Raw genomic sequence first — 25,740 nt, 5'->3', positions numbered from 1 at the left:
AAAAAATTATGTAATTAGTATATAATTATTAGGAATAAAGCTCCTTATCTGTGGAAGCAGTATCTAAATAAAAGAGTTTTCTTGGCTACAGATCTAACTGTTTTTCTTTTTTTTAAAATCAGGCAGAGTCATTTTAATGAAGTTAAAAGGAAAGGAGCCACTACTATTTTATATCCTTTATACTACATGGGCTAAAAAAACCACCCCAAAAACAGCTGAGATACCTGTATGACAAAATGAGCTCTATTTTGAAGAAATGCATCATTTCGTATTGGTATATTTATAGTAGCTTGTGCTTTTCCTTCTGGAAAGATGAGAGTACTTCTTGTAGACATATTCAGAATGCCACCTTTCGCTCTCTCAGGATCCAGAGCTCCAGCTGGAATGTACAGTGCAGTATAAACCAACTGCACATCTCCAACTGTTCCTCCTTCCCTTGCAAAACTCAAGGATAAAAAGCGTCCCATTGGATTACTTTCAATCTTCTGATTCTCCAAAGGATGGAATTTTATTAGGCCATAAACATCATCGCTGTCCTGAATGTAAAACAGAAGCTGCAAACCAGAAAACAGCATGCTGCATTACTCTTTACCATAGTTTCAAGCTTTCACAAAATCATCTCCTAATAGTCACCACACATTTTTCTCCTTAATCTCCTTAGGCATCAGGAAAGAAAGATGGACAGCCTCAAAGAATTCTTTCTGTACAAGAAGTATCGCACTGACAGTGGCAACTGTCCCACTATGCATCATCGCATATGCCAGAATGAGCTCTGAATAACTGATTTTTTGGTTCAGCAGCCAAATTGAGTAATTTAAAAATGTTTTAGATTGTAAAGGATTTCATTTTATTCACCAAGCTCATTCCAACCATTTTCGAGAAAGACAAGGGAGGGATTTGAGTCACAGAACTGTCAGCAAGTCTAGCCACCCTTTGTTTAATTGTTCATAGGTTACAGACTTAATCACCAAAGCTTCCCCTTGAAGCTGTTACTCTGTAAACATTTCAGTAATCACTAAAAGAGCAAAGGAACAAGTGAAAATAACTTTCCTGTCTTCTGTTAGAAAACAGTCACTCAAGACAGCATTTATTCAATCCTAGCACATTGGGAATAATCTGAACTGAATTCTACCACAGTAAAAGGGCCGGGCATTGTACACTATACTCAGCCAAATACTTTAGATATGGCTCTATACACTAAGATTATATTAAGGATCAGTTTGCTTGATTTTTATCCAAGAGCAAAACTTTTAACCTGTTCAGATAATCCATCAATAAATGTTATTAAAACTGGTAATGTCTTTACTACTCCAAATACCTTCTCCAAAAGTACCTTCTCCAAGAGAATTCTAAAGTAAACTTACCTCAGATGGCTCACTGACTTCTGCGCCTCCCTGTATTGTATAAGGTAGGAGTTTCAGAAGATAAGGCTCTGCCTCTTCTGGTATATCATCATCAATAATGTTCAGATAAAGTGTGACCAGCATCTCTCCTTGAGCAAAACTTATCTCTCCCGCCTCTGGAAATAGGTCTGCAGTCACAGGTGAAGGGTCACTGCTATTTCGGATTATAACCCAGGAAACAGAAACATTTCCATGTGTTCCACCATTTCTTACAATTGTGATCCCTTCAAACCTATAGTTTTGAATGAAAACAAAATCCACAAACCATAATTACTATTGGCATGTATGGTTACCAATTCCCTAAAATATTTACACTGACCTACATGGTACAGATGCTTGCAACTGACATTTGACTCAAGACTTACAGTTTGCGAAATCATAATACATATGTAAGATTTGAGCATTTACGCACAAACTCTCTGTAAAATCTCAGAAGACGTGTTAGATCTCACTTTCTTTACAGCAAGTAAGACACTCAGAACTGAGTGGAGTCTTGGCATGTTTTATATTTGTCTTGCAAAATACAAATCAAATTTAAGAAAACATTTTGCCTATTCTAACATGAATAGTTATGAGGCATGGGCATTGAAATTATGAAATTATGAACTTAAATGAACAGTTTGCCCCTGTACTAAAAATATATTCAGCTACTGATACTTATGGTACTGGAAATGCCATGTGGCCTGCATCTGACAAGTGCATGACTACAAAAAAAATCTGGAAATCATGACTTACAAACATCTAGAAAGCAAGATTTATTTCTTTACTGTGTATAAAAAAAAAAAAAGATGAATACTCAAGTGTTGGCTGCAGACCATAAAATATTCTTCCAAAATTTCTCACAGTATGATAGTTTGAAGCCATTTTTTTGGTGAACTAGCAGTAATTAGACATTTTTATTGAGATTATCAATATTGTGTATCAGTCTGCCTATAACATTTGTAGAGAACTTCGATTTTAGTCTCTATGTAAAATTACAAATATTTAAATTGGTTTTGAGTTTAAGGTAACTATTTAATGGGAGATGCTGAACACTTTTTTTTTTTCTTTAATCAGAGACTGGCTTTATAGATAGTAAAAACAAATACACACCAAGAGTGAAAGACAGAAATGTATTTCCCACTGAAACTGTGTGTAGCAGTATCACAGCTTCACCGGTCCTACCTTTAGATTAGGAGTTTTCACTATTCTGATAATATGATTGAATACTTATGACTTATTTACATATAGTTTACAGATATTAAAATACTTTCTGCATTATTAGACATTCCCACTTCCTTGAAATCTTTGTAAATACAGCTGATAATAACAACACACTAAGTGATTACTACATTATATTTTAGTAGTGATTTTATAATTACTTTAATGATATGCTAAGGAGTCTTAACAATTACAAATAAATCTCTTAAACTGACTAGATACTAGATTTTAAGATCTGTAGTACCTTGAAATTTGATCTTCATCAATGATAACAGTATGAGTGAACAGAACACTGTGGATTGACAGCACTCCATAGGGTTTATCATTCGGCTGGATAGTGACATGAACCACAGATGGATAAATCAAAACAGCATCTCCCTGCAAAGTGTCTTTAAGAAGCATAATCTGAAAGGTCTCAGCAATTTCTGGTATGGCATCATCAAGGATCCTAAATTTCAAATATGTTTCGTGAACTAGAGGTGGGAAAACAAGAGTTGTATTTGGCTGTAGATCTAGGAAGTCTACATTAAGCTGTGCATGTGCAGTTGAATCCCCAGTTATGATGGCGTAACTGACAGAGACTTCATCTTCATCAGGTCCAATTAATTTTCCAGTGACATCCTTACCACGAACCACTTGGATTGTTATCACTTCATCTTCCTCAGGCACCATATAAGCATTCTGGACAAAACGCACAGGACTGTCATTTTTCCTAATATTAATCCAAACAGAATTTTTTGTGGTGTTGATTTCAGCCCCTCCCTCCACGCTCTTCAGACGAACAACAAAGACTTCATCATTTTCAGGTACCTGGAAAAATAGTATTAGCAACCGGGTGTAAGTCCCATTTCAAATATATGCAGAATGCTTAATACTGAGAAATATGGTTTATGCATTTTGCCGAAGAGTGAAATTATACTGGCTTAAAAGCTCACTTCATATTAAAACAAACAGGAGAATAGTCTTGCTTTTAACTAATGCTATAAATCCCGCTTCAAAATTTAAGGTCTCTATTTTACCTAAACATACTTCTGAAAGAGAGTACAAAGTCAAACGAAATACAAATAAAAATTACTCAAGAATCAGAAAAATCTTCATCTTTACAGCTTGAGAGTATGAGAAGACCAACTGCCATTTTTGAAAGCCATCTCTACTTGAAAACAAGTGTTCCATTCCATTATCTAGATTTAAATTTTCTTTTTTTCTGATGTTGATTCTGACCTACCTCTATTTGTGCCTGAGACAAAAACAGCAACTTCTTTATAGAACCTACCTTGGCCCATCCATCCCTATACAATTGGAATCACTACAAGCCCAGACAAAATTTCCATCACAGATCTGAGTGTTTTCTTGTTCTTACCAATAATTTTGATTTTGGTACTTCTACAAAACAAGTGTTTAAAACTACATTTTAGTTCTAGCTATTTCTTCTCCAATATCTGATGCATGAGACAATAAATAGCTTATAAACCACAAATTACACAATTAAAGATGATATTTCTTCTTTATATTACTATATAAATATATATATATGGACAAAAATGGTGTGATGTGATTCCTGGGTATGTGCAGAGCCAGGAGTGGGACTTGATAATCCTAATGGGTTCTTTTCAACTTAGCATTTTATATGATTCTATGATTCTATATTTTATTCCCCAAATCTTGATTAGCTACACTTATGGAACTGAAAAAATATTGTTATTTTATATATAGATAAAAAGTATTTGAAAATTATTTGTGATCTTTGCATTTCATCCATGGAAACCAGTAGTATTTGCTTCTGAGAGGAACTCCAGGACAAAAGTACAACTTCTGAAAACCCTGCTGTCCAGTATATCTTTCTCTTTCACATTCATTTATTTATTGGCCAGCCTCAGATCCTTTTCTAGGGCTAGAAGATGGGCATGATAACTTATGCCAATTCAGTTCTTTTGGCTTGTGGTAAAGAAACATACATAATGCCATTGACTGATACCAGGGTTTGTTGTCAGCATGAGATCTGGAACATCTCAGCCACCAGCTTCCTATACTGAATACAACACAGTTCATCAACCTCATTAAAAAAATGCTCACTAATGTTTCATTTAGTTGACTAATTAATATTCCATCTGGCAAAATTTAAAAACATACATTCAAGAGAGTCAAAATATATCCACAACTTTAGCTGTAGTTTACATCTTAACATCTTATTTACAGATGATACAGGACACTCTGGAATTCTTAATGGAATCTTTCTGACCAATGAAAAACCCAGACAGACTTCAAAGATAACAATATAAAAGATTTTCAGTGTTGATTTGACTCTTTCATTTTCTGTTAAAACGTCTCCATTATTCCTCACTAAAAAAGAAAATGTACACAATACAATTACAATAAATATGCTACTGTAGATATCAGAGCTGCAGTCACCTAATTTTTGTAGGACAAAGGCTTTGCAATTCAGAACAATACCTGTTGTAGAGTTTTTTCTTAACTTCAGATCTTAACAGCTCAAATTAAGTTCTGAGAGTAACACTGAATGCTTGTGCATTCCATCATCATCATCAACATCATCAATAAAGGATTTTTACACAAAATTAACCTTTTGTGTACAGCCACAGAAGACATCCAGCAAGTGGACCACCACAGCTATACAGAACAAACTTTGAGTGAAAGAGCATTAGAACAACCTCTCAGAGGAAAAAAAAATCCCATCTCCCCACAAACCAAATTAATTATTTTCATATACAAGTTACAGAATTAATACAAATAATCCGAAAGAGATATTTCTACATGGCAGTTTGGCACAGTCTCTTAAATACTAGTATGAGTATAGACTTCAGAGACTATTTTCCATAATTAGCTTAAAAGCTTCCCATTTTTATCACAGATACTTTTTTTCCCCTATGTAATTTTTTAATGAATTTCCTTATCAAGTTGTTCAGTATCAAGTTCACACAGAAAAGTTAAATATAGAAATGTCAGTCTAATAAGATGAATCTCTATGTAGTTAAAGAACATCATCCTTGACAATACAAGAACCTCACTATTCCATCTGAATAAAAATATAAAGCTTTCTTGATTATTTATACTTTTACTGTACAGCACCTAACAGATCTAGTCAGAGCAGTCAGGGTATACTCAGAAACTAAAAATATTAATTGATGAGAAATACAGAGGCAACATTGAAAAGATAAAATTATAGCCTACACAGAAAAAACTGAGCATCACTTTATGAAGCAGAAGGACTTGTAGCCCTGTTTAAGCCAAGCATTTTTATAACATAATATGCAAAGTCCCTCCAGAACAACAGTCAATCTATACATCCAAACCAAAAATTGTCAGTTTGTTTTTACCTGATCGTCAAGTACTGTTAAATTATAAATCAACACTGATCTCCCAGGGGTAAATGTAATATTTCCCCTGGCTGGACTGAAGTCTTCTTCAGCTGGGTTTGGTCCATCTTCAACCTGCAAATAATTGGTTTTTATTGTAAGAAATATATAGAGCATGCAAAAAAACCCAGTACAATAGTCAATATACAGTGTGTGAAATGTATAAGAAATTGCTATTTATTCACTCCCAATCATATGCTCACACATTCAGTTGTGAAAATCTACTCTTTTTCAGAAGATGGAGTAAATCAGAGTAGGCACTCTGAAGAAATTATGTATTGCCAGAGAAAGAAAATTACTTCCATACAGGCCTTTTGAGAACTCTTTGGTATCTACTGATACATAACTGACTCTTTTAAATAATAAAAAGGATAGTCCTTCTCTTTTATTTTAACTAGCATTTTCTAATCAGTTTCAAGACAAGATAATAGCAATTACTCATTTTGTGACTTTTCTATCTTGACTTGTTATACTAAGGAAATTACACTTAATACTAAAGCCTGGAAAAATAGTAAGACCCATAGAGGCAATATATTAGGATTTTGTTTTAGAAAATCTTGTAAATTTTTTTCAACATACGTATATAAACTATATTTTGAGATTAACCTGATAAATTTTGCAGAGAGCAGAATTTATTGGATTAAAAACAAATATATCTGCAATAAATAACATAAGAATCTCTAAACATTATCTATACATGCTGTATTTAGCTTGCAAGAACATTCACTACAAATCTTTTGAGATTTTGGCACATCTAGATGAAATCTTTGATGACAATTGATAAAGGAATTTTGATATGAAAAAGAATTACCTGTAATTTTAAAGAAAGTAATAGAATTAGAACCAGACAAGGAAAAAAAAAATCCCCCCTCTCACAATAAAGTCAGTAATTCACATGAAGTATATAAGTAATGGCCTAAATATTCAAGTAATGATTTTGAAAGGTTGAAATGTCTGGGAATCCAAACTGCAATCTTATAGATACAGAAATTCACTTAATATTGAGCTCTACATTTACATGTTTGAAGGTGGCAAAGGCACCTTGAAAAAAGTCAGGTGTTTATAAACTTTGAAAAATATACAAGACATTTCTTGCACACTCAGACGTTGTTTGCTAATACTACCAAAAATTGCTGCTTCAAGTATCTTCCTCAAATACAGAGAATCCTCATTTTTTAATATATTTTCATTTGTCCTAAATTAAGCAGTTAGATAATTGCAATATTTTCCATTTGAAAAGTAGTATCTTCCCATTTTATGAAATAGAATTAACAAATGGAGACATAGCTATTTAGTCCTTCCACTTTAATAAACACTTAGATAAGTTATGATTATGGCCTCGCAGCTTCATCTAATAGTAAAAGGTAAGATGTAGGATGCTTTTTTGATAAACTTACCTCAAAACTTACAATGACTGTCCCATAGGTTCCTCTCTCCCTGATTAGAGTGAGAGGAACAAGTTCGTTTCTGCCCCTAGGCTCATTCACTGTGATAAAGGCAGACTAATGAGGAAGAAAAGGGACAGGCAATCAGGCACAGATCAAATATCACAGCAGACAGAAGAAATTGTTACCATAGAAATACCAAACTCCCACAGACAAGTTAATCCAATCTGCAAACCAGTCTGCTGATGACATACATTTCCTAGCAACCAATTAGTTCAGCTAATAGAAAGCTTGAAAGGTTTGAGATAAAAAGAATTATCATAATGTACGTTGAGTGGGTTTTCTTGGTTTTTGGTGGTGGTTGGTTTTTTTTTTGTAAATGAGTTTAGTTACGATACACTAAGTAAGCGCTGGCACATGAGTACTGGTCATATTTACAGGAGTTCCCAACCCTATTAAAAATAATTTTGTATAGTAGGAGTCCTAGTAAAAATATCTGTATTGTATTTGAATATCTGTATATAGGCCTTGCCGCAGTCCTAGTTGTTCTAAATGGGCTGCAGCTGTGATGTCCTTAACTGGGCGGCAGCTGTGGCTCGTGAAGATAACTGGGATAAAAGGGGGTGGGTTGGCAGGTCAGGGGGAGCCCTAAAAAGGAATAACATGTAGGAGAAGGAGTCTGTGCTGTAAAGATTTGCAGCTACGAGAAAACACTGAGGAGGTATGGGACTTTAGAAATATGATAACAAGATGAATACAACAGTTTTCTCCATTAAAATCCCATTTGTTAGATAACTAGACAATGGACTCTGTCTATCAAGCTGTTATAGCTGAAAGATTTCAAAGACTTAGAACACTTCAGGGAGCAGTGGATTAATACTATGGTGCTAAAAATTATTCATATTGGATTTTTTCAGGAAAGTCTTCTAAAAAGTTTATTGCCACAATGCCAGTAATAAAGCAGAGTTTCTCTTTCTGCTAACACAAACTTTGTATTATTGCAAATATCCTCCATATCACTAGAGTCACACCGGTCTTATCCCTAGAAGGTATTACATTATGCATAGAGCATGACTGCTGCTCTTACAGCAAAATAAAGTTAACTATAAAATTGCCCACTTAAGATGGGAAAAAGGTATATATTCTTAAAATTCCCAAGTCACCTCTTTAACTTTCCTATGATAATAGTCCTCATTTCCTCTACAGTACACTGAGGGGCTGAACAATTTCTAAAAGCTTTATATTTAGATGAGCAACACAGATATTCATTCAAGTTTGAGGATCTCAGGCAACATTTCAACACCTAAAAGCATACAGAAATATTAAAGCTGTGTATATGTATGAATTGCATACATATGTATGAATTATCTCAAGAGATGTTTTCAGATGTAACTCAGAATCTGTCTTCAAGGGATTTGGGTGAATAACTAACCAGCATCTTTGACAATTTCACCTTTATGTTTACTAAAATGTTCTAAGATATACTATATAGAAAGTCATACCATGTTAAAAGAAATTATTCCAAAGGCATTGTCATTTGATAAGATTGTTACTGTGACAGAGTTGGGAGTGCCAAGCTTTATCCGTGCAGATGGTTTCTACAATCAAAACCAAAATAAAATATTAAGTAGGGTAACAGAAAAAAAAAGGCATTTTAATGTTACTGTCTCTTAAGAGGTAATATTAGCTTACAAAAAATGTGTGTCTTTTTATTATATATCATAATGAGAATTATTTAAAGCAATAGAATCACTAAGGTCATTCCTAATTACTGTGAAAATACACTGTAAACAGTCAACAATAAAGTGCTTGAAACAAACTGCAAATGATTAACAATAGTTAAGCAATTAGTAACAGCATATCAATAGAGAACCATACACGAAGCATCTAACACTGCCAGGAATTGCAAAGTTGTTCTTTTTTCCCCTAACATTTGTATAAAGCTAAAAGTTTGAAGCTATTATAGTGGGATACCAGCTAAAGGATTTACTGGGACAGCAACTACAAGAAGCAAGTCTTTATAGCATTGCAAAAATGAGCTAGATTTACAAATCTAAGTAAGAAGGAAGGGAAAATATGCACGTTTATATTCACTGCAAACATCCCCATAGATGTGTGATATTGGCAATGAAATAGAAAACATTTTTTATGGAATTTACATCTTACTTAGTGATGAACTGTTAGCTAAAAATACATGAATGTGAACCCCTCTCTTGTAGCATAACTCCTGTGAGACAGAACAATATGAAGAAATTCATTGGTAAATATTTATAAAATAAATTGTTAGGGTTTAGATAAGTCATATTTAACCTCTGCTTCTGGAGGACTGGAAGTCATCCTCTTTTTCTGTGATTTCCCCCCTCTCCTCCATGCACATTCTAGGCAAGAAAACAGGAAAGGCTCTGTCTTCACAATCTAACTCTTCTGGGCTCTAGTATGCCTTCAAATGTCCACAGCTGAATGCAATGCCTCAAGTGTCAGGTGCAGCAACATGACAAAGAGATATCCACAGAAATGCAAACTTTCTGAAGAGCAATAAGCATCATCCTGCTTGGACTGCAGATTTTAGCTCTTACCTACTACTGTTCACAAGCAGTAAGACCACACTGTAATATGTGGCTTACAGTGAATGAATGAAATATCTTTCACCTATATTAGATTATCCACTGTTTTCTGTGGAATAGATGCACTGAAAAATTGAAACTTACCAGTAATGTCAAGTGAAATGTGAATGTTTCATCAGCTTCTGGAAGATCATCATCACAGACAGATATATACACTGTTCGGTTTGTTTCTGTATCAGGTATAAATGCAGCTGCATATGTGTCAAAAAAGTCTCCTGTGTTTTCTCCATCAATCTGTAATAAACACACAACAAATGCCATTTCCTTCTTCTTCAATGCTCTACATTACCATTCTGGACTCATTCAAACAGACTTCATTCCCTCTTTGCTGCTCTAAGTCTTCCCGCTGCACATAATTCTTTCCCCTGCTGTCATAGAGTTAATTTCTAGACAGAAGGTACATAGATAATAACCCATTTTATTCATGCTGAGTAACAGGTGAAAAAAAGAAACAATAAAATGAATAGAATGCTTTCTTCAGAACTATTTATGACTTCCTTCCCTGCAATTTGGTATCTTTTGCAAAATGTAACATATGAAAAGGTTTTTTATTGGAAAAGCTATGCCTCTGCAGGAAGCATAGATCTATACATCTCATAATACTCTACATGAATTAAACTTACATTAGGATGTAACTGCCCTCTGCCTTCCATTCTAAGTACTGGAAGGAGGCTAGGCACTCAACCTAGATTAACAATTTGATCATGAAAATTGGTGAGATTAAGTCTTCTAAAAAGAATTTCCCTCCTTTCATCTCAGTCAACATAAGAAAATTCCCCTAATTCTACTGTGAGTTAGGTGTTTAGAGGACAGATTACAAAGGCAGTCATGTAAAAACAGCAAACGGTCAAGACTAAGTTTACAGCAGGGCACTGAGACTAACTGGAGAGAAGCCTCTGAACCAGCATAGCTAGCACACCTGAATCATCCTTCATAGAACCTAAAGTCTTGAAAGAACTATTGTGAAAAAGACTATTCTTCCTCTCAGAAGAGTGAAATTAGAAGTTCAGAGGAGAAGAAACAAAGAGGTTTTTGTCACTCTCACTGTCTCTCTTATCAGTCACACTCAGAACTCTCCATGTATCTGAGTCCCAAAAAGCACTTTAAAAAGTTATCCACAGTTATTGAGAATATAACTGCCATGGTTTCTTACCGACACAATTGCCGTGATGTTAGCAGGCTTCCCTGTCCTTTCAATTACAAGGCGTATAACAGTCGTACTTGTTTCATTGACTACAAATTCTGTTTGTCCACTGAACTTCACTTCTGATTCTCCAGATGTGAAATGAATGAGTAATGTTAAAAGCAAATAAACTAATAAAGAAGCAGAGGGCATCCCTGTAGAAAAAAGATATTAAAATAAATTGTAAATCTAAAATACATAAAGCATTTGTGGTTGACCTTACCAATGCAGTTTGTCCCTCTCAAATCTTCACATCCCATGATCATTTTGTGAGTGTCTGAATGAGATAAAAACATGCAGAGGCCTCCTCTACAACCAAGTCATAAAATGTAAATATCATATGTTTCTAATTCTACTTTTACAATTTTCATTTAGTGATACAGTACTTATCAACTTCATCCAGTGGAGGAATAACGAGCTTCTTTTAAGAAACAATTTTTTTTTTACATTGTCAAAACTGTTTTAATTTTCAATCAAGAATAATTAACTTCAAGTTTGACAGTTCAATTTTCACTTTCTTTGCTCTCTAGATTGTCTCTAAAAACACACAAAAAATTACAGGAATGGTGAAGGGTTGGATACTTGCAGTCATCTCACAGATCATTTTCTGACATCTTATGCATCGTGAAATATCCTCACGCATTAGAAGATGTGTTAGAGTCTTATCCCATGATCCTTTCATGTGCTCCTGTCCTGGAGAAAAGCTGTGCTACTTGGCCATTGCAATCTTTATAAAGGCAGACTTTGATTTTCATTTGTTTCTGCACAACATCTATTATTTTCTGTTAGGTTATGCAAACTTAAAACCAATGTTTTTTTTTACATTATCAATTTCTCTTACATCAGAGTCCAGTTTTGTGATGTAAAATTCAATTTTAAGTCCCAGGGAAGTCATCTGTGAAAGTGTGATACTGTAAAAGAAAAACTTTTAACAACAAATTTCAAATTATTGCATTGTTCTGCAGAGGCTTATATTGCACAGGGCTGACCAGAACTAAGAATGTGGATGCTGGACAGGGCAGATTGCTATCATAAGGATCTTAGAGGTTTTGGAAAAAAACAAGAGAATAAAGTTGTGTTCTAAACATCAAAATGCATTACAACATCAAACTTTAATTGAATTAGTTCCCTCACCAAGCTTCTTTTAATCTCTAATCACCATTTTACCCTATTACTCCTTAAAATTTCTGTACAAAAGGTACCAGCAGTATTTGTGTAATTAAATATTTAAATAAAATGTCAATTTGCTTAAAATCATCCTTTCAAGTGTTACAATTACCAGAAAAATCTGGTCAATTGCGGTTGTATAAACTGTCTATAACATATTACACTAATATTTGTATATTAATAACATTAAGATTGGACATGTTCGCAGAGCAGTTTGCTCTCATTATCTGAGTGGCAGCTATGAATATTTAATCATAAACCATCACTGAAATGGCAAATGTCATGCGTACATTAAAACACATTTTTGTAAAATATGTGTCAAATTTGAATCAGAGCTGAGGTCCAGCACATACTCTGAATGATTTATGTTTGCAGTCAGATAGTTTTAATCCTGGACTGAACAGATAATAAGATAGCCTTCAGACCACTTAAACTAATGCAGCTTCAGAAAGATTTCAAGTCTGATTCATCTTTCAACAAATTCTGTCTGGGCAAGGATAAATTTTATGTTGTGAGGACTTAAAATGCTTCCAGGCAAGCTAAAGAACAAAGAGATCCACAGACACATCTTATTAACTATGTACAAATTGGAAGTACAGTCAAGAAAACCCCCAATGTTTTCCAGAGGACCTCCAAGCAAAGTCTGGTGGATTGATAAAGTTAGTTGATTTTAATTACCTTTAACAATAAATTCATCTAGATCTGTTGAACATCACAGAGGGAACAGTGAAACAAAAAAAAAAGTAAGAGCAAAAAGTCAGGACTATTTTCTCTAGTAAAACAGCTACTCTTATCACCACCTACTTTTCACACCCATCACTCAGACAATTGTCTGATTATTTCTGAAAAAAATGTCACACAGTAATGCTTTTGCGGCATAGCTTCACACGACTCTAAGCTTCTATTACCAGGAATACAGTCCTTCAAGATATCTATGGCTCTTACTGGGAATTCAGTATGTAACAGAATAACAGAGACAATGCTTAATTCTCACATATCTATCCATTCAGTAATTCTAGTGCAGCAAAACTTATGGTGGGAAGCAAAGATAAAAGATATATATATATAAGCCCCCCAGAATTTAAAATTGTCAGCACTTCCAAGGCTTTTTTTCCTAGTTTTATGTGGAACTGTTCTGAAAAAACAAACAAACAAAAAATCGCTTCAAGCAGGAAAGAAAAGAGTTATCTAACTTTTGTAAACTCTCAGACACTCTGCAGAAGCAGGCACCATCCATCCTAAACTGAGGAATTTGTTGACCTTTTAGCTTCAGCTGTTACCTTGTCACAGACTTCGCCAATACCTTCCCACGGTACATGCTTCTAGTAAATAATACTGAAAACATGATCCTTGAGGGCAAGATTACGAAGTTTAGAATTACTTGAATTCTATTACTTCTACTAGAGAGCATTCTAAAACTATAGGATTACTCCTGTGGAACAAGAGAAGTGTCACAATCATACCATCAATTATTCAACTGGTGTGTATCCTCCCTTGTTACGTTATTTGTACTAAGATTTACTTTGCACAGCCTACCAGAAGTAGTTTTTACTCTATTTATATAAACTACACTTTTAAAATCGTGATTTCTTTTAAAATTCATACAATATAATATAATAAAAAACCATACACTAAGACAAGACTAATTTATTCAAATAGCTGAAGACATATTATGGGTCCCAGTATTTTATTTAATTAAAAATTAACTCACTTTATACACCACATTAATTTATGTGGGAATACAATTTGGTTTTTATTAATTATATTGCATAAAGTTCAGCAGAAGCCTTTGCAAGATCATGGATTACAAGACTCTTTCTTACTTCCCTCACCTCATCAAACCACTGGTGACCCTAATTTGTAACTTGCTTTTTAAATTAAGATGAAACTCTAGTCCTTGTTCACTGCTAAGTTTTGGTAAACCATGCATTTGGTGATCAAGTACTTCCCTCTGTTTCAGCTAAATATCATTGAGTTCATTTCTCTCCATCCAGGATATTGACATATTCTAGTTAAATTAGTTTAACAAGCCAAAATCATTGCAATGTTTTTATAACAACTACAAGCAATAGATCACACATCTTTAGATTATGTTCAATTGATTAACTATATTGTTGTCATGCTCTCAGTTAAGCCATTTCAAACATTCATTTGTAGTACCAGTGGTAGTTCCAAACAATGCTAGGTACTGAGGCCTAGATGATGTTTCTAAGTGATTCATAATAAAATTTTCTGGCATCAAAACCAAACCATACCTTTCAAATAATAATCTAGACATTTTAATGGCATTAAAGGATTTAAAAAACATCTCATTCTTGAACCATATAGTTTTTAAAAAGTAAAGACATCTAACTCAGAATTCTGAGTCATGATCCCTAACACTTTCTTTGAGTATGCATCTTATGACACTTTTCGAAGCAAATTTGAATTTTCCACTGAAATACAAAATATTAGTGTAGAATTGAACAAATCATATACTGATTCCACACAATAATTTCCACAATACTGTCACAATTTATATAAGAAATAGCATTTCAATCTGTTGTCCAAGGAACGCTTATGAAACTGCTGAATCACCAGGATTAGCTTGCTGCTCCCAGTCAGTTTCTGGAACAAATTTCAGATGAAGACTTTAAGGTTTATAAGGAATTAATGGTCTTTTCAGCAGATTTTTACACCAGCTTCTGTGCTTAATAAACTAAACCCTTAAGAATGAAAAGAGCTCCTGGCTGTTTTCTTTGAAGTGTGAGGGAATCTATAGCCCAATGGAACATGGAGAGACCAAGAAGGGAAATGAAAGGGCTGCTCCAGATTAAAAATTTGAAACGAAATAAGCATAAAATGCTGGACAGGAAATGGGAAGTGGCAAAAGAAAGAGAGTTCATGAATAAAGTAGCAGATGGAACCAGGGATTAAATACTCTTTACCTCAGAGTTTGTCACTGCTGTTCACAGGAGAAGCAATGAGCTGAAGAAGCGCCATTCCCATCCAGAAGCTACAACCTGATTTACCACTTGCCCATCATTAAACAACTCACTGTATATTGCTAAAGCCCACAGACACAGACAAGCAAAAGTAAGTCCATTTTTCACTGCCTGCCCTTGTTTACATCCCATGATTACAAATACCCAGACAAGCCAAATATTATAAAACTGGCATGCCTAGTACTTTGCATTGAGTACAGCATTACAACTATCAATGGTTGCCAGAAAGCAGTCTATTCACAGCAGAGATGTCAGCACCCAGCAGCATCTTTGGCTGAATACAACAGAAGACAGATGCATGTGCTCTTTCATACATGAAGTGGCAATTCTCTGTAGGACACAGGAACAGTGTAGAGCAAGAAGTTTCACAAGGTCATTGCCACTGCTGCAATGACCTTTCTATGCTGTAGAAACATATTGAAACCCTCCATATTTACAGCATTCTTTTATTTTAGCCATTCTCAGAACTTCTTGACATATACAACAGTATTGGAGAATAACCTGGGAAAGCAACAGGGTTATAAAAACTTTGATTTACTAAACTTCTCCTTTTTATGTTGTCAAGGCTCCAAATTAAAGGAGAAGTATTTTATTTCAGACTTGTTTTTTCCTTGCCTCAAAGTTCCCATAGTTTACACACATGAAAAAGCAGGACACAACAAAAAACAGCATATGGATAGCAGACATTACTCAAACCTGCTCTGCTGGTTGTTCTTCCTTCTTTGGTTTGGGCTTTTTGATTAGATGTGGAATAAGTAAGCCTCTCACTCTCATATATATTGCAAAAGAGAGTTTTCAAAAGGTGTTATTTCAAAACAATATCCACCTATATTCCCTTTTTGCCCTCAACCGGCTTCAAAGTGAATAAAAAATTAGACTTACACTGACTTCGTGTGCATCTCTGGACCATGCTAATAGCTGCAGAGTCTATCTCACCAGTTTCCAAGAACATTCTTCAGTGTTCCATTCTTCTGCATGTTTTCCTTTACTCTGCATGTTTTCTCTTTACTACAAAGGCATGCCAGATGACATTCCCCTTCTTATTACTAACACAGGAAAGTGCTAACCAATGCACAAATTTTTAGCACTACTAGGTGCTAAAAACCCCTTGATCCACTTTCACTACCCTGAAGTTTTTGGCCTCAGTTGCCCGCTTCCCTAGTCACTACTGCTGCCTTGACAGAACAGTATCAATGAACATCAGGTGCTAAAAAGATTTATCTGCATTTGAAATTAATGACACTGCCATCAGTCAATTATCCCCCTGACCACTTTCTTTCTAATGTTTGCAGCATTTTTTTCTTAAATCATGTTATCTATTACCATAGGTATTACTGGGAATGGCAAATTTAACGTAACCTGAAAATCCTCATATGATAATTCTTGCTCATTCAATCACCCTTTCTTAGAAAAGGCATGCATCCTTCAAAACAGACATCTTATGCTAAGGAAAAAAGTATACTTAACTTGACTGCCACTATTTTTATATTTACTAGTCAGGAAGGTACATTTATCCTCACAGCCAGGAACCAATACGTAAAGCAGTAAAGGTGAGGCCAAGACAGAAGCATAAGGAGATTTCCAAATCATCTCACCCTGTTGTGAGAGGTCGCTCAGAGTTAAAAAGTATAAGAAGTCCAGAGTACCCCTTGCAAGTTTTCTGCCAATTTCTTTACATTTTCTCAGAAGAACTGGAGTAGATCTAAACTGTGTTCTTAATTTTTATGTTCTAAAACAAATAATCATCAATGAAGAACCAAATGCTATCTCTTTTGCCCAGCAATGTCAGAGATTTTCTGATGTAACCACTTGCTCTAATTCTGAGCAGCGAATAAAGGGCAAAACTCTCATGCTGTGTAGAATCCAGCACTTCTAGCAGCAAGCAGAGGAAACAAAAATCTTCTACAAAAATCTGCAACTACCTTATAATTTTCATGTCAAACAGAGAACCAAGAAATAATTTTGACTAGCTATAAGATCTGGATTATTTTTACCCACACTACCTCCAGTGCAACAACTTGGAGCTATTAAGGTGATTTTAAATTTAGAATAGAGATCAGAGTCTGATCTCTCTTATTGTAAATAAACTTTGGCTGAAATCCGCTAATTAACAATGTTTAAAAGTACACCAGTAGAGATCTGAATTTGCTTAATGTTGAAGCACACGAATTCATCTGCCTAACTTTCAATTTATCTCACACAACTGACAAGAATCTATTAATATATAGGTTTAACTACATACTGTGAAAAGCAAGACATTGTTTTTGAACATTCCTACATACAGTACAAGTTTAAGTAAAAGGTAAATATATAGTTTTCAGCATCACACTGGAAAACATCTTACACCCATATAGTTCTAATGAACACAGTAGACATCTTTCACAAACAGAAATTAATTTACCAGATATTCCAGAACCAGGGCTAGCTTTTTACCTAGTAACTTTGCATCTAGTAACTTTTGCACCAGTAACTTCAACTTCAGACAAATAATTACATAAGTAAGCACTTATACGCTCTCTTAAACTGGTTTTTGCACCAAAAAGCAAGGGGATTTAAAAAACACAACAAACAAAAAACCAACTACCAAACTAAATCAAAACCAAGCAAGCCCTGCACTAAGATGCCTAGTACTCCCAGCTCATATTTGTAGGAGTAACTGCATGATTGAGCATGCCACAGGATCAGACTCTTAACACATATGGAACCAGAAATCCAGCTGATGAAGGTCTGCTGGCTTCATGGCAAATCAGCCATTTATTATACTTCAGTAGAGATCTTAAACTTCACAATAATTTCCATTTGTATCTGAACTTTGTAGGTTTCTTGCACATCCTCCATGCTCTGACATAACAAATGCTGAGAACATATGTTGGCAGCTGAGGACAAAACAATCACAGTTTCAAACACCTACTATCTGGTGTGAAGGAAGTTCCATGCCCTGAATGAATAGCATATAACAGAAAAAGAAATCATGAGTTTCTGCAGTACAGTGGTTATTTTTTTCATATTTCAAACGAAAAATAGAAGCATAATTATACATACTTTATACATAATTTTATTGCAAGAAAAAACACCAAAACTTCAGGGTACGGAATAGCAAAATTAAACCTCACAGCGAGGATTAGATGGCATTGTTTCAGGTACACTGACAGAATTGTTGCTATCCATAATGGGTTCTCACAATTTAATACACATATATGAACCAAACGGAATTTTTAATGTGTTCCCTAATTATTACAAGAATTGAATCAGCGAGATTTTCTTGAGGTCATAAAAGCATATTATTTGATACAAGAATTTAAGACATATATAAACCCAGCTTATTTTCGACAGTAAAATGTAATAATTTTTCATTAGATTGCAACAAATTAAAGAATCTGTGTATTACAAAGTCCCCCAAAGACTTGTTTCTGTAGAAGTAAAAACACATTAGTGTAATTTGTAAAGATGATTAGTTTAGTATGGGGCCCTCACTCTAATCTATACTATGCATTTATCCCTTAAACCTGGGCAATTTGTTTTTAGATAAAACACGATTATCTAAATTATCTAAATATGTATCTAATAAATACATAATAAAGTATTTATTTCTCAGAGAAGAGAACCCTTAAGCAAAATTTGTTTGGATCCAAAGCCTTCTTACACTACTTTTATCATGTATTCTACTTTGCCTGACTTTCTAAACCTTTTAACCCATGTCATAATTTATTAATCACTATTTAATAATTAGAATAATTCCCTTATTAACTGGGTATTTCTTTTCATTCTTCTAAGGCACCCTGCAGTCCAAGACAAGGAAACCTTTTTGTTGATTGGTTATTTAAGACCAGTAACAATAACTATGTAGGAAAGAAAGGTGCTTTGAGAGGATTACACAAAGCTAGTTCTCAACAGCACCAAGCCAAAAGCAGCAAATTACAAACCCACATACTTCATTGCATGTAACCAAATTGGCTAGTTGAAATGCTAATTGCCTTTCAGCAAAGCTAAAGGCAGACAGAGGACCCTGAGCTTCAGAGAATGACAAGCATTTTTTACCCCACTTCTGCACCATTGTCTTGCTGAGAATTCTTCAAAATCTATTCATAAAGGTAGCTCTCTTCCTAACCTCCAAAAATGTGGGAAATTTCTAAAGCTCTTATCAAAACTCAGATCTGTTGGCCTGCCAAACCCGTAACAGATGGCTGAATTAAGGCCATGTTAAATCCCTAATGAAGTAAAGCTTGAAACAATTCAGAGCAGTAACATATAGGACTAGTCCAAGATAAGTGACTGAGAAGTTTCTTTTGCCATCAGAAAATGAGAGTCACAACATTTTTCTAATTAATGAATTTATACAAGATTAGATCAACAAAAATATCATGGTATAGGACAAATACATATTGCTGTTACATTCTTGAGAAAATTCTGTCCTGATTAAAATAATCCACAAATACAAAAGCTCTGATAAACATGCAAAGCATCCTCTCTGTTGTTTAATTTCACCAGATAAATTTAGTCTGTCAAATATGCTTGGTTCAGTAAGAACCAGCATACTTATCTTAACTACAGCCTTGGTTTGGATTTTCAAATTGTTTCAGTACAAGAAAATACAAGAACTTTAGTTTTATAGGAAATACTCATAAGCCAATCTATTAAGCATTTTTTTCATATTTTTCATTTTTTCATATTTCAGACTTATAGCTTGAAAATTCTATCTGAAAACTGCCTCAAGTTCTCATACACAAAGTAAGCTAGATCTTGGAACTGTTTATTTACACAAAGTATTTCCCAGTGATATTATCCACTGAGAAAGTGACTTAAGCAAGTGAGAGTTTGCAGAAATTTGCAAAAATATTTGTTATTCAGTATTTTTTTTCCCAAATAAAATATGTTACAGTGGGTCCACCTGGAGTAAGACAAATGGCAGGTAATATTGTTTTCCCCTGTCAGTCTTTTTCTTTTCTTTCCTTAAGAAATAGTAATGACAGTCCTATTAGACAGACATAATTCTTGAATTTTTGGAACTATGACAATGCCAATTGTCATAGTTCCAATTTTGGAACTATGGCATTGCCTTTTTAAAATTCAGTTTTATTATGGAGATACTATAGAGCACCTGACTTTTAAAATATATTGAGAAAAGCATTTAGACACTAAATATACTCATTTCTATAGAGGAAAAGAATTGTTCATATTCATGTGTATATAACAGTTTTTAATATATATATAATTCTTATATATATTTATATACAGTTATATATGTATACTGGCTATACTATAATTGGCCAGTCTTGTAGAGTTGTAATACAAGCACAATTTCTACAAATGACTACAGTCGATCAAGAGGATTACACACGTAAAAATAATTATATATGTGATCATATTTTTAGAAGGTCAAGGCCTAATAGTCCATGAGCAAATAATTTCAGCGTATATGTTTTATTTACTATTGCCTACCTACATTTTTGTTTTTCTTAGTGAACAACTAAATTGACTGATACCAGGAACACCTTGGAAGAGGCTGGTATTATTCAGAAATAAAATTTAGCTAAATTGCATCAGATACTCTATCTCAAATAATAGCAAGAGTCATACATAAATTTTACTGTTCCAATGCTTTCCAAAACACCTGGGACTAAAACACTTCTGATGTAGCTGAGACAAATTTTAAATTTCCCTTTCTTAAAAGTATGATGCAAGAACATATTTTTCCAAATTTTCAATGAAACATTCTAAAATTAAAGTTCTGTTAAGCTCATAGACAATTTTAAACCATGCTTATTAAATATCCCCTTATTGTTACCATGTCACAATTCTGAACACCGATGGTAGCTGTGTAACAATGTCAAAGGTGATTTATAAACCATCAATATTTTTCTCACAAATTGCTATAAATCATTGCTGCCCAATGAATGAGATCCTCACAGACCTCTGTAGTGGTACTCTTTTTTAGTGTTACACAGCTAAAGGAATATGCTATCATAGCTTTTCCAATACTTTAATTTCAGTCATCATATTTACATTCTAAGCGAAATATTCATGTAAGCATTTGTAGGTTTAAGCACTCTATTTTTTTAATGGAATTCCAAAGCAAATAAAAACATACTGAAGATAATAAGCTTAAATAAAAATCCATGGGTAGTAGAGATTTTAACACAGGCTATGATTTAGACCCAGTTCTGAAAATTTCTTTCAACTAAAGCTTACAACAATTTCTCAGGGAAGAATTGCACAGTAGATTTGAATGCATGAGGATCAATCTCATTCACTAGCACCAACAATTTGAAATTCCTCCAACAATGTTTTTCAACCTTAAAAATACTGATAGCACAAATAAACTGCCCAGCACTAGACTTCACAAATACATATAACAGTTTCCCATCAATTTTCATGTGTCCAGGACAGAGACGACGCTGACAGTCTAATAAGATGTGCTCCCATTATCGATGTTAATTAATTTTTTCAGAGGTAACTTTAGTAAACATAATTGATATCTTCATCTAAAGCTATTTAAACACAAAACTGTACTAGAAAACTGCTAAAGCACAAAACTGTGCTTTAGAAATCTATAAAAACATAAATGTCAGTAGCAACCACAAATTAGAAATTGTATACCCTTGAAATGTGATAGCTCTTATATTATCAAACATTTGACAGTTTCAATTTTAAGCCTATTATGCCACAAATTATTTTATTTCCTCAGGAATCTGGTTCTTTTCAGTCTTTCAACACTAAACTCTGTTTAGTAGGAGAAGCTTGGTTCTAGGCTTAAGGGACAGATAAACTAAATATATCACACTCTACCTTCAGCTCTTAAACAGCCCTCATGGCTGTGTCCCAAAATACTTAATACTTAACTAAAAGATCTATTCTAGAAAACATGCATAAGTACTATCAAGAAAAAAAAAAACAAAACCACTTTTGGCTTCCATGTAATGAATAAGATTTTTTTAAATCACATGTTATTTCATATCTGTACTATAAAGCAATTACAGACTCATTAAAAAACAATGACTGATTTTTGGCAAGCATTTCCATATACATTTGATCTTAACTTTATCTGGGTTAGCAAGAGTGAATTATGCAATGTCTTACATAGAATCAACACATCAAAAGCAAGAAGAAAAAGCAGTATTTCTAATTGTAATCACTTACATGTCATATTGTAATTATTAATGTTTAAAACTCATTCCTTATTAGACAATGACTTGAAAAATTCATTCTTTCAATTCACTCTCCTTTAAAATACACAGTATATAGGCAGCTCCTCCCCTTCTATTTTCACCTAATTTAAACTGCCAATGTTTTAGTCTTTTTTGAGAGTCAAAAATTCTTGGCTTCAGACTGAGCGGCATCCCGATAGCATCCCCTGAGAACAGAATTTTCCATTGGAAAGACTACTGTCTCCACCCTGCCTGGCTTTGCAGAGCAGAAAGAGAAGCTGCTGGAACAACAGAAACCTTAGCAGACTCACCCTCCAGCAGCCCCTCATGGATGGATGAGCGGCAGGCTCAGCGTCTGCCGCTGCTAAACCCCGTCCCTGCCGCAACAGGTGCTGCCTGCGGAACACCAGGCTGGACAGGGAACATCTCTGCAGAGGATACAGGATGCTTCCAAAGAAACTACTGCCTCAGAGAGAGGGACAATAAACGTACCTGGACCCTGGGACAGAAACATCCGCGTCTTCTAGACTCCGCCAGCCGCCTGCACACCCCGTCACTCACGCATTATGCATTCCCGTCTCCTACTCCTCCCTCTGCTCTGAGCAGCGCCCAGCACTCTCCTCCCTCTCCTGACTGCTGCTGCCTTCCCCCTGCTGTGGAGATAAAAGGGGGTGGGATGGAAGAGGACAAAATTTTTTCAAAGCCCAGCAACTGCCGCTGCACTGCCGTAGTTGAGATAGAGCCAGCCCCTCCCGCCAGCGCCTTGGCAGGTCTTCCACGCCGCTTGGGCTGCACTGTGGTATTACTCTGTACAGCAAAACTGACAGGATTTATTATTGGATTATGACAGATTTTGGATTCAAGTTCTCAGTGGCACCGAACATGCAGCTCATCTTAATTCACAGCTGTTCAGTGCTCAGGGTGGAGAAATAGTTCTCTGTTGGACAAACAATTTCCAATCCTAGATAAAGCATCCCAGATCATTCTAGCTAATATCAAATTCATATGTAATGGTCACCACCATCCCAAGAAAATCCCGAGACTCAAGACAGAAACAAAGGCAACACTCAGATGTTGTCAGTCTTCACCCCCAAACACACAGATTCTCCCACTTAAGAGCATATAAGTATCAAAATTACTTCTTATCCAGTAAAGAAGAGAAGGAATAAATAGAGCACAGAAGTATTCAGGCAAAACCAAGACAGAATCTAGTATACTCTATGCCTCCTGATATCATTAGCCTAGTCACTACATCAATCTGTACTAAGTTATGATAATTTGGGAATAATGCAAACAAACATGGAAAGGCAAAGAAGATGCTAGAGAATGATGAAAGGTTAGAAAAATTACTTAGTAAAAAGCATTTTACTAAAAACATTTTGCTTATAAAAAATAATGTTTTAAAGTAGAAGCATTCCACCTAACAAGCCTCCAGCCTAGTGTAGACTCATAGCAGAATAGGATGAACTGCCTCTAAGAGGTGGTTATTTCCCTCCTCTGACAAAACAGGGAGTCCAAATAGTTATCTCAGACTACTACCTAGCTTCGTTAGGTAAGAAGAATCTCTCTATTGACTCTGTATACAGCTAAAGAGAAAATCAACGCTGATAAATAAAAATTTGCAGTATAACTAATAAAGTCATGGACAATCGAATATGCATATGGAAAAGTACACATTAGTAATCACAAAAAACTCCAGTTCTTAGGAGTTGAGGAAATATTGAGATAATTCACCTAACATTACAAAAATTCTCTTTTAAAAAATACTTCAAGTGTATTTTTTTTCTTCTAAACAACCGTGCTGTGCATGTAAAAGGAATCCAGGTTGTTCTCTTTGATAATCTGTTTTATATGTTTAATCACTTCTTGCACTAGTTCACCTGGGTGTATATCTGGACATGTTTTTTTGATCAATACTTTATTATGCATATTCATCTTGCAAAAAGAAAAAAAATTAAAAAAAAAGAAAAAAAAGAAAAAAGAAAAAAAAAGAAAAAAAAGAAAAAAAGAAAAAAAAAGAAAAAAAAGAAAAAAAGAAAAAAAGAAAAAAAGAAAAAAAAAGAAAAAAAAAGAGCAAGAAGCATTCCTTCTAAAGCCAATGCTAATAGTGCAAAATTTTCCACCAGTCAGAATTTAATGCATGAACATGAGAGATAAGCAGCATGTTTTTCAATACCATACTGTTATTAGATTTCAGCTTTAAAAGCTAAATACCATATGTGGATCAACTGGCCAAAAGGATACTAGAGGTATAAGACTATTTTTATCTTTTATTCTACAATGTTGTTTCAGCGTATATAATTTATATTATGTTTTCCTCTTTTCATCCAGTTTCTGTACAAAGCTCACCTCCCACCAGCTATCAGAGGGGCTGCCTCAGCAGTCATTAGTTCTCAATCACAGAAGGCCTGAGCACATTAAACATTGCTAATTACTGAGCTGGAAAACTAAGGATGAATGAGAACCGAGTTGGGCTCAGTAATTCACGTGGTTATTCTCATGGACTCTTTCCACAAAACTGCATTCAGACCCAAAATGACTGCACCTATTGCTGTCCCCTCTGACTCAACATGTGGTACACTCCATGTTTTCTCTCAAACCCTGAGGATTCCCTAATTACTTTTTTTCATTTTTATCATACCACTCCAGGGATCTGTGCTTCCTTTTGTTACATGTGAAGATGAGAGACAGCTACCATAGGATTTTGTCAGTGATAGTCCTCAAGCAGCTGGATGGATGATGGTGATTGACATCAGACACTCTACACACACACTTTTAACAACTCAGCATGCAGCCCACACTGCACTCCCAACCCTTACAAAAGTCAGAGATAAACAATCAGGACTGGTATTGGACCTACAATAGATCTGGCATTGCACAGAATTATGCCTCCAGGTCAGCCTTAGCTTCTCTTTTCAATAAAAGCAGTAAATAAGGTATATTAAGTACACACCTCACTTCTTTGTTTGTTTGGATACCCTTAGTTCTGAAATCATTAAAACTCTGTAACCAAAAATGGCTCTGCTGCAAGTAAACCAATACTGAAAGCACCAGAAACAACAGACCCTGGTTTGTTTGTTTTGAAACCTTGCCTTTTCCCTTCATTTGGCATCATCTGAAAGAAAAGACCACAGAAGAGGGAGTTAGAAACAAATTCCTGAGAAAGAACACATGACTTAAAGAAGGAAGAAGGAAAAAAACACCTAACAAAGGCTTTTCAGGCATGTGTACTTTCTCTTCTTTACATTTTTGTTTCTATTAAGTAAGATTTTTGT

At 34.7% G+C, this 25,740-nt stretch overlaps 1 protein-coding gene across 1 annotated transcript in view; it reads right to left on the bottom strand.

Moving 5' to 3' along the window:
- ADGRV1 (adhesion G protein-coupled receptor V1) overlaps positions 1-23,003 on the bottom strand; it is a 269,354-nt gene extending 246,351 nt beyond the window's left edge. The window contains exons 1-9 of the mRNA XM_064735976.1: positions 22,958-23,003; positions 11,140-11,324; positions 10,071-10,220; positions 8,865-8,960; positions 7,375-7,479; positions 5,939-6,052; positions 2,848-3,413; positions 1,365-1,635; positions 225-554 (exon numbers count right to left, since the gene is read on the bottom strand). Coding sequence (XP_064592046.1) covers positions 225-554; positions 1,365-1,635; positions 2,848-3,413; positions 5,939-6,052; positions 7,375-7,479; positions 8,865-8,960; positions 10,071-10,220; positions 11,140-11,324; positions 22,958-22,979 — 1,839 coding nt within the window. The 5' untranslated portion in view covers positions 22,980-23,003. The remainder of the gene's footprint in view (positions 1-224; positions 555-1,364; positions 1,636-2,847; positions 3,414-5,938; positions 6,053-7,374; positions 7,480-8,864; positions 8,961-10,070; positions 10,221-11,139; positions 11,325-22,957) is intronic.
- Positions 23,004-25,740: the final 2,737 nt, after the last annotated feature.

Source organism: Zonotrichia leucophrys, chromosome Z, assembly GCF_028769735.1.
Source record: "Zonotrichia leucophrys gambelii isolate GWCS_2022_RI chromosome Z, RI_Zleu_2.0, whole genome shotgun sequence".
In the NCBI taxonomy this organism is placed as follows: domain Eukaryota; kingdom Metazoa; phylum Chordata; class Aves; order Passeriformes; family Passerellidae; genus Zonotrichia; species Zonotrichia leucophrys.
This window is presented reverse-complemented; position numbering and strand designations above follow the sequence as displayed.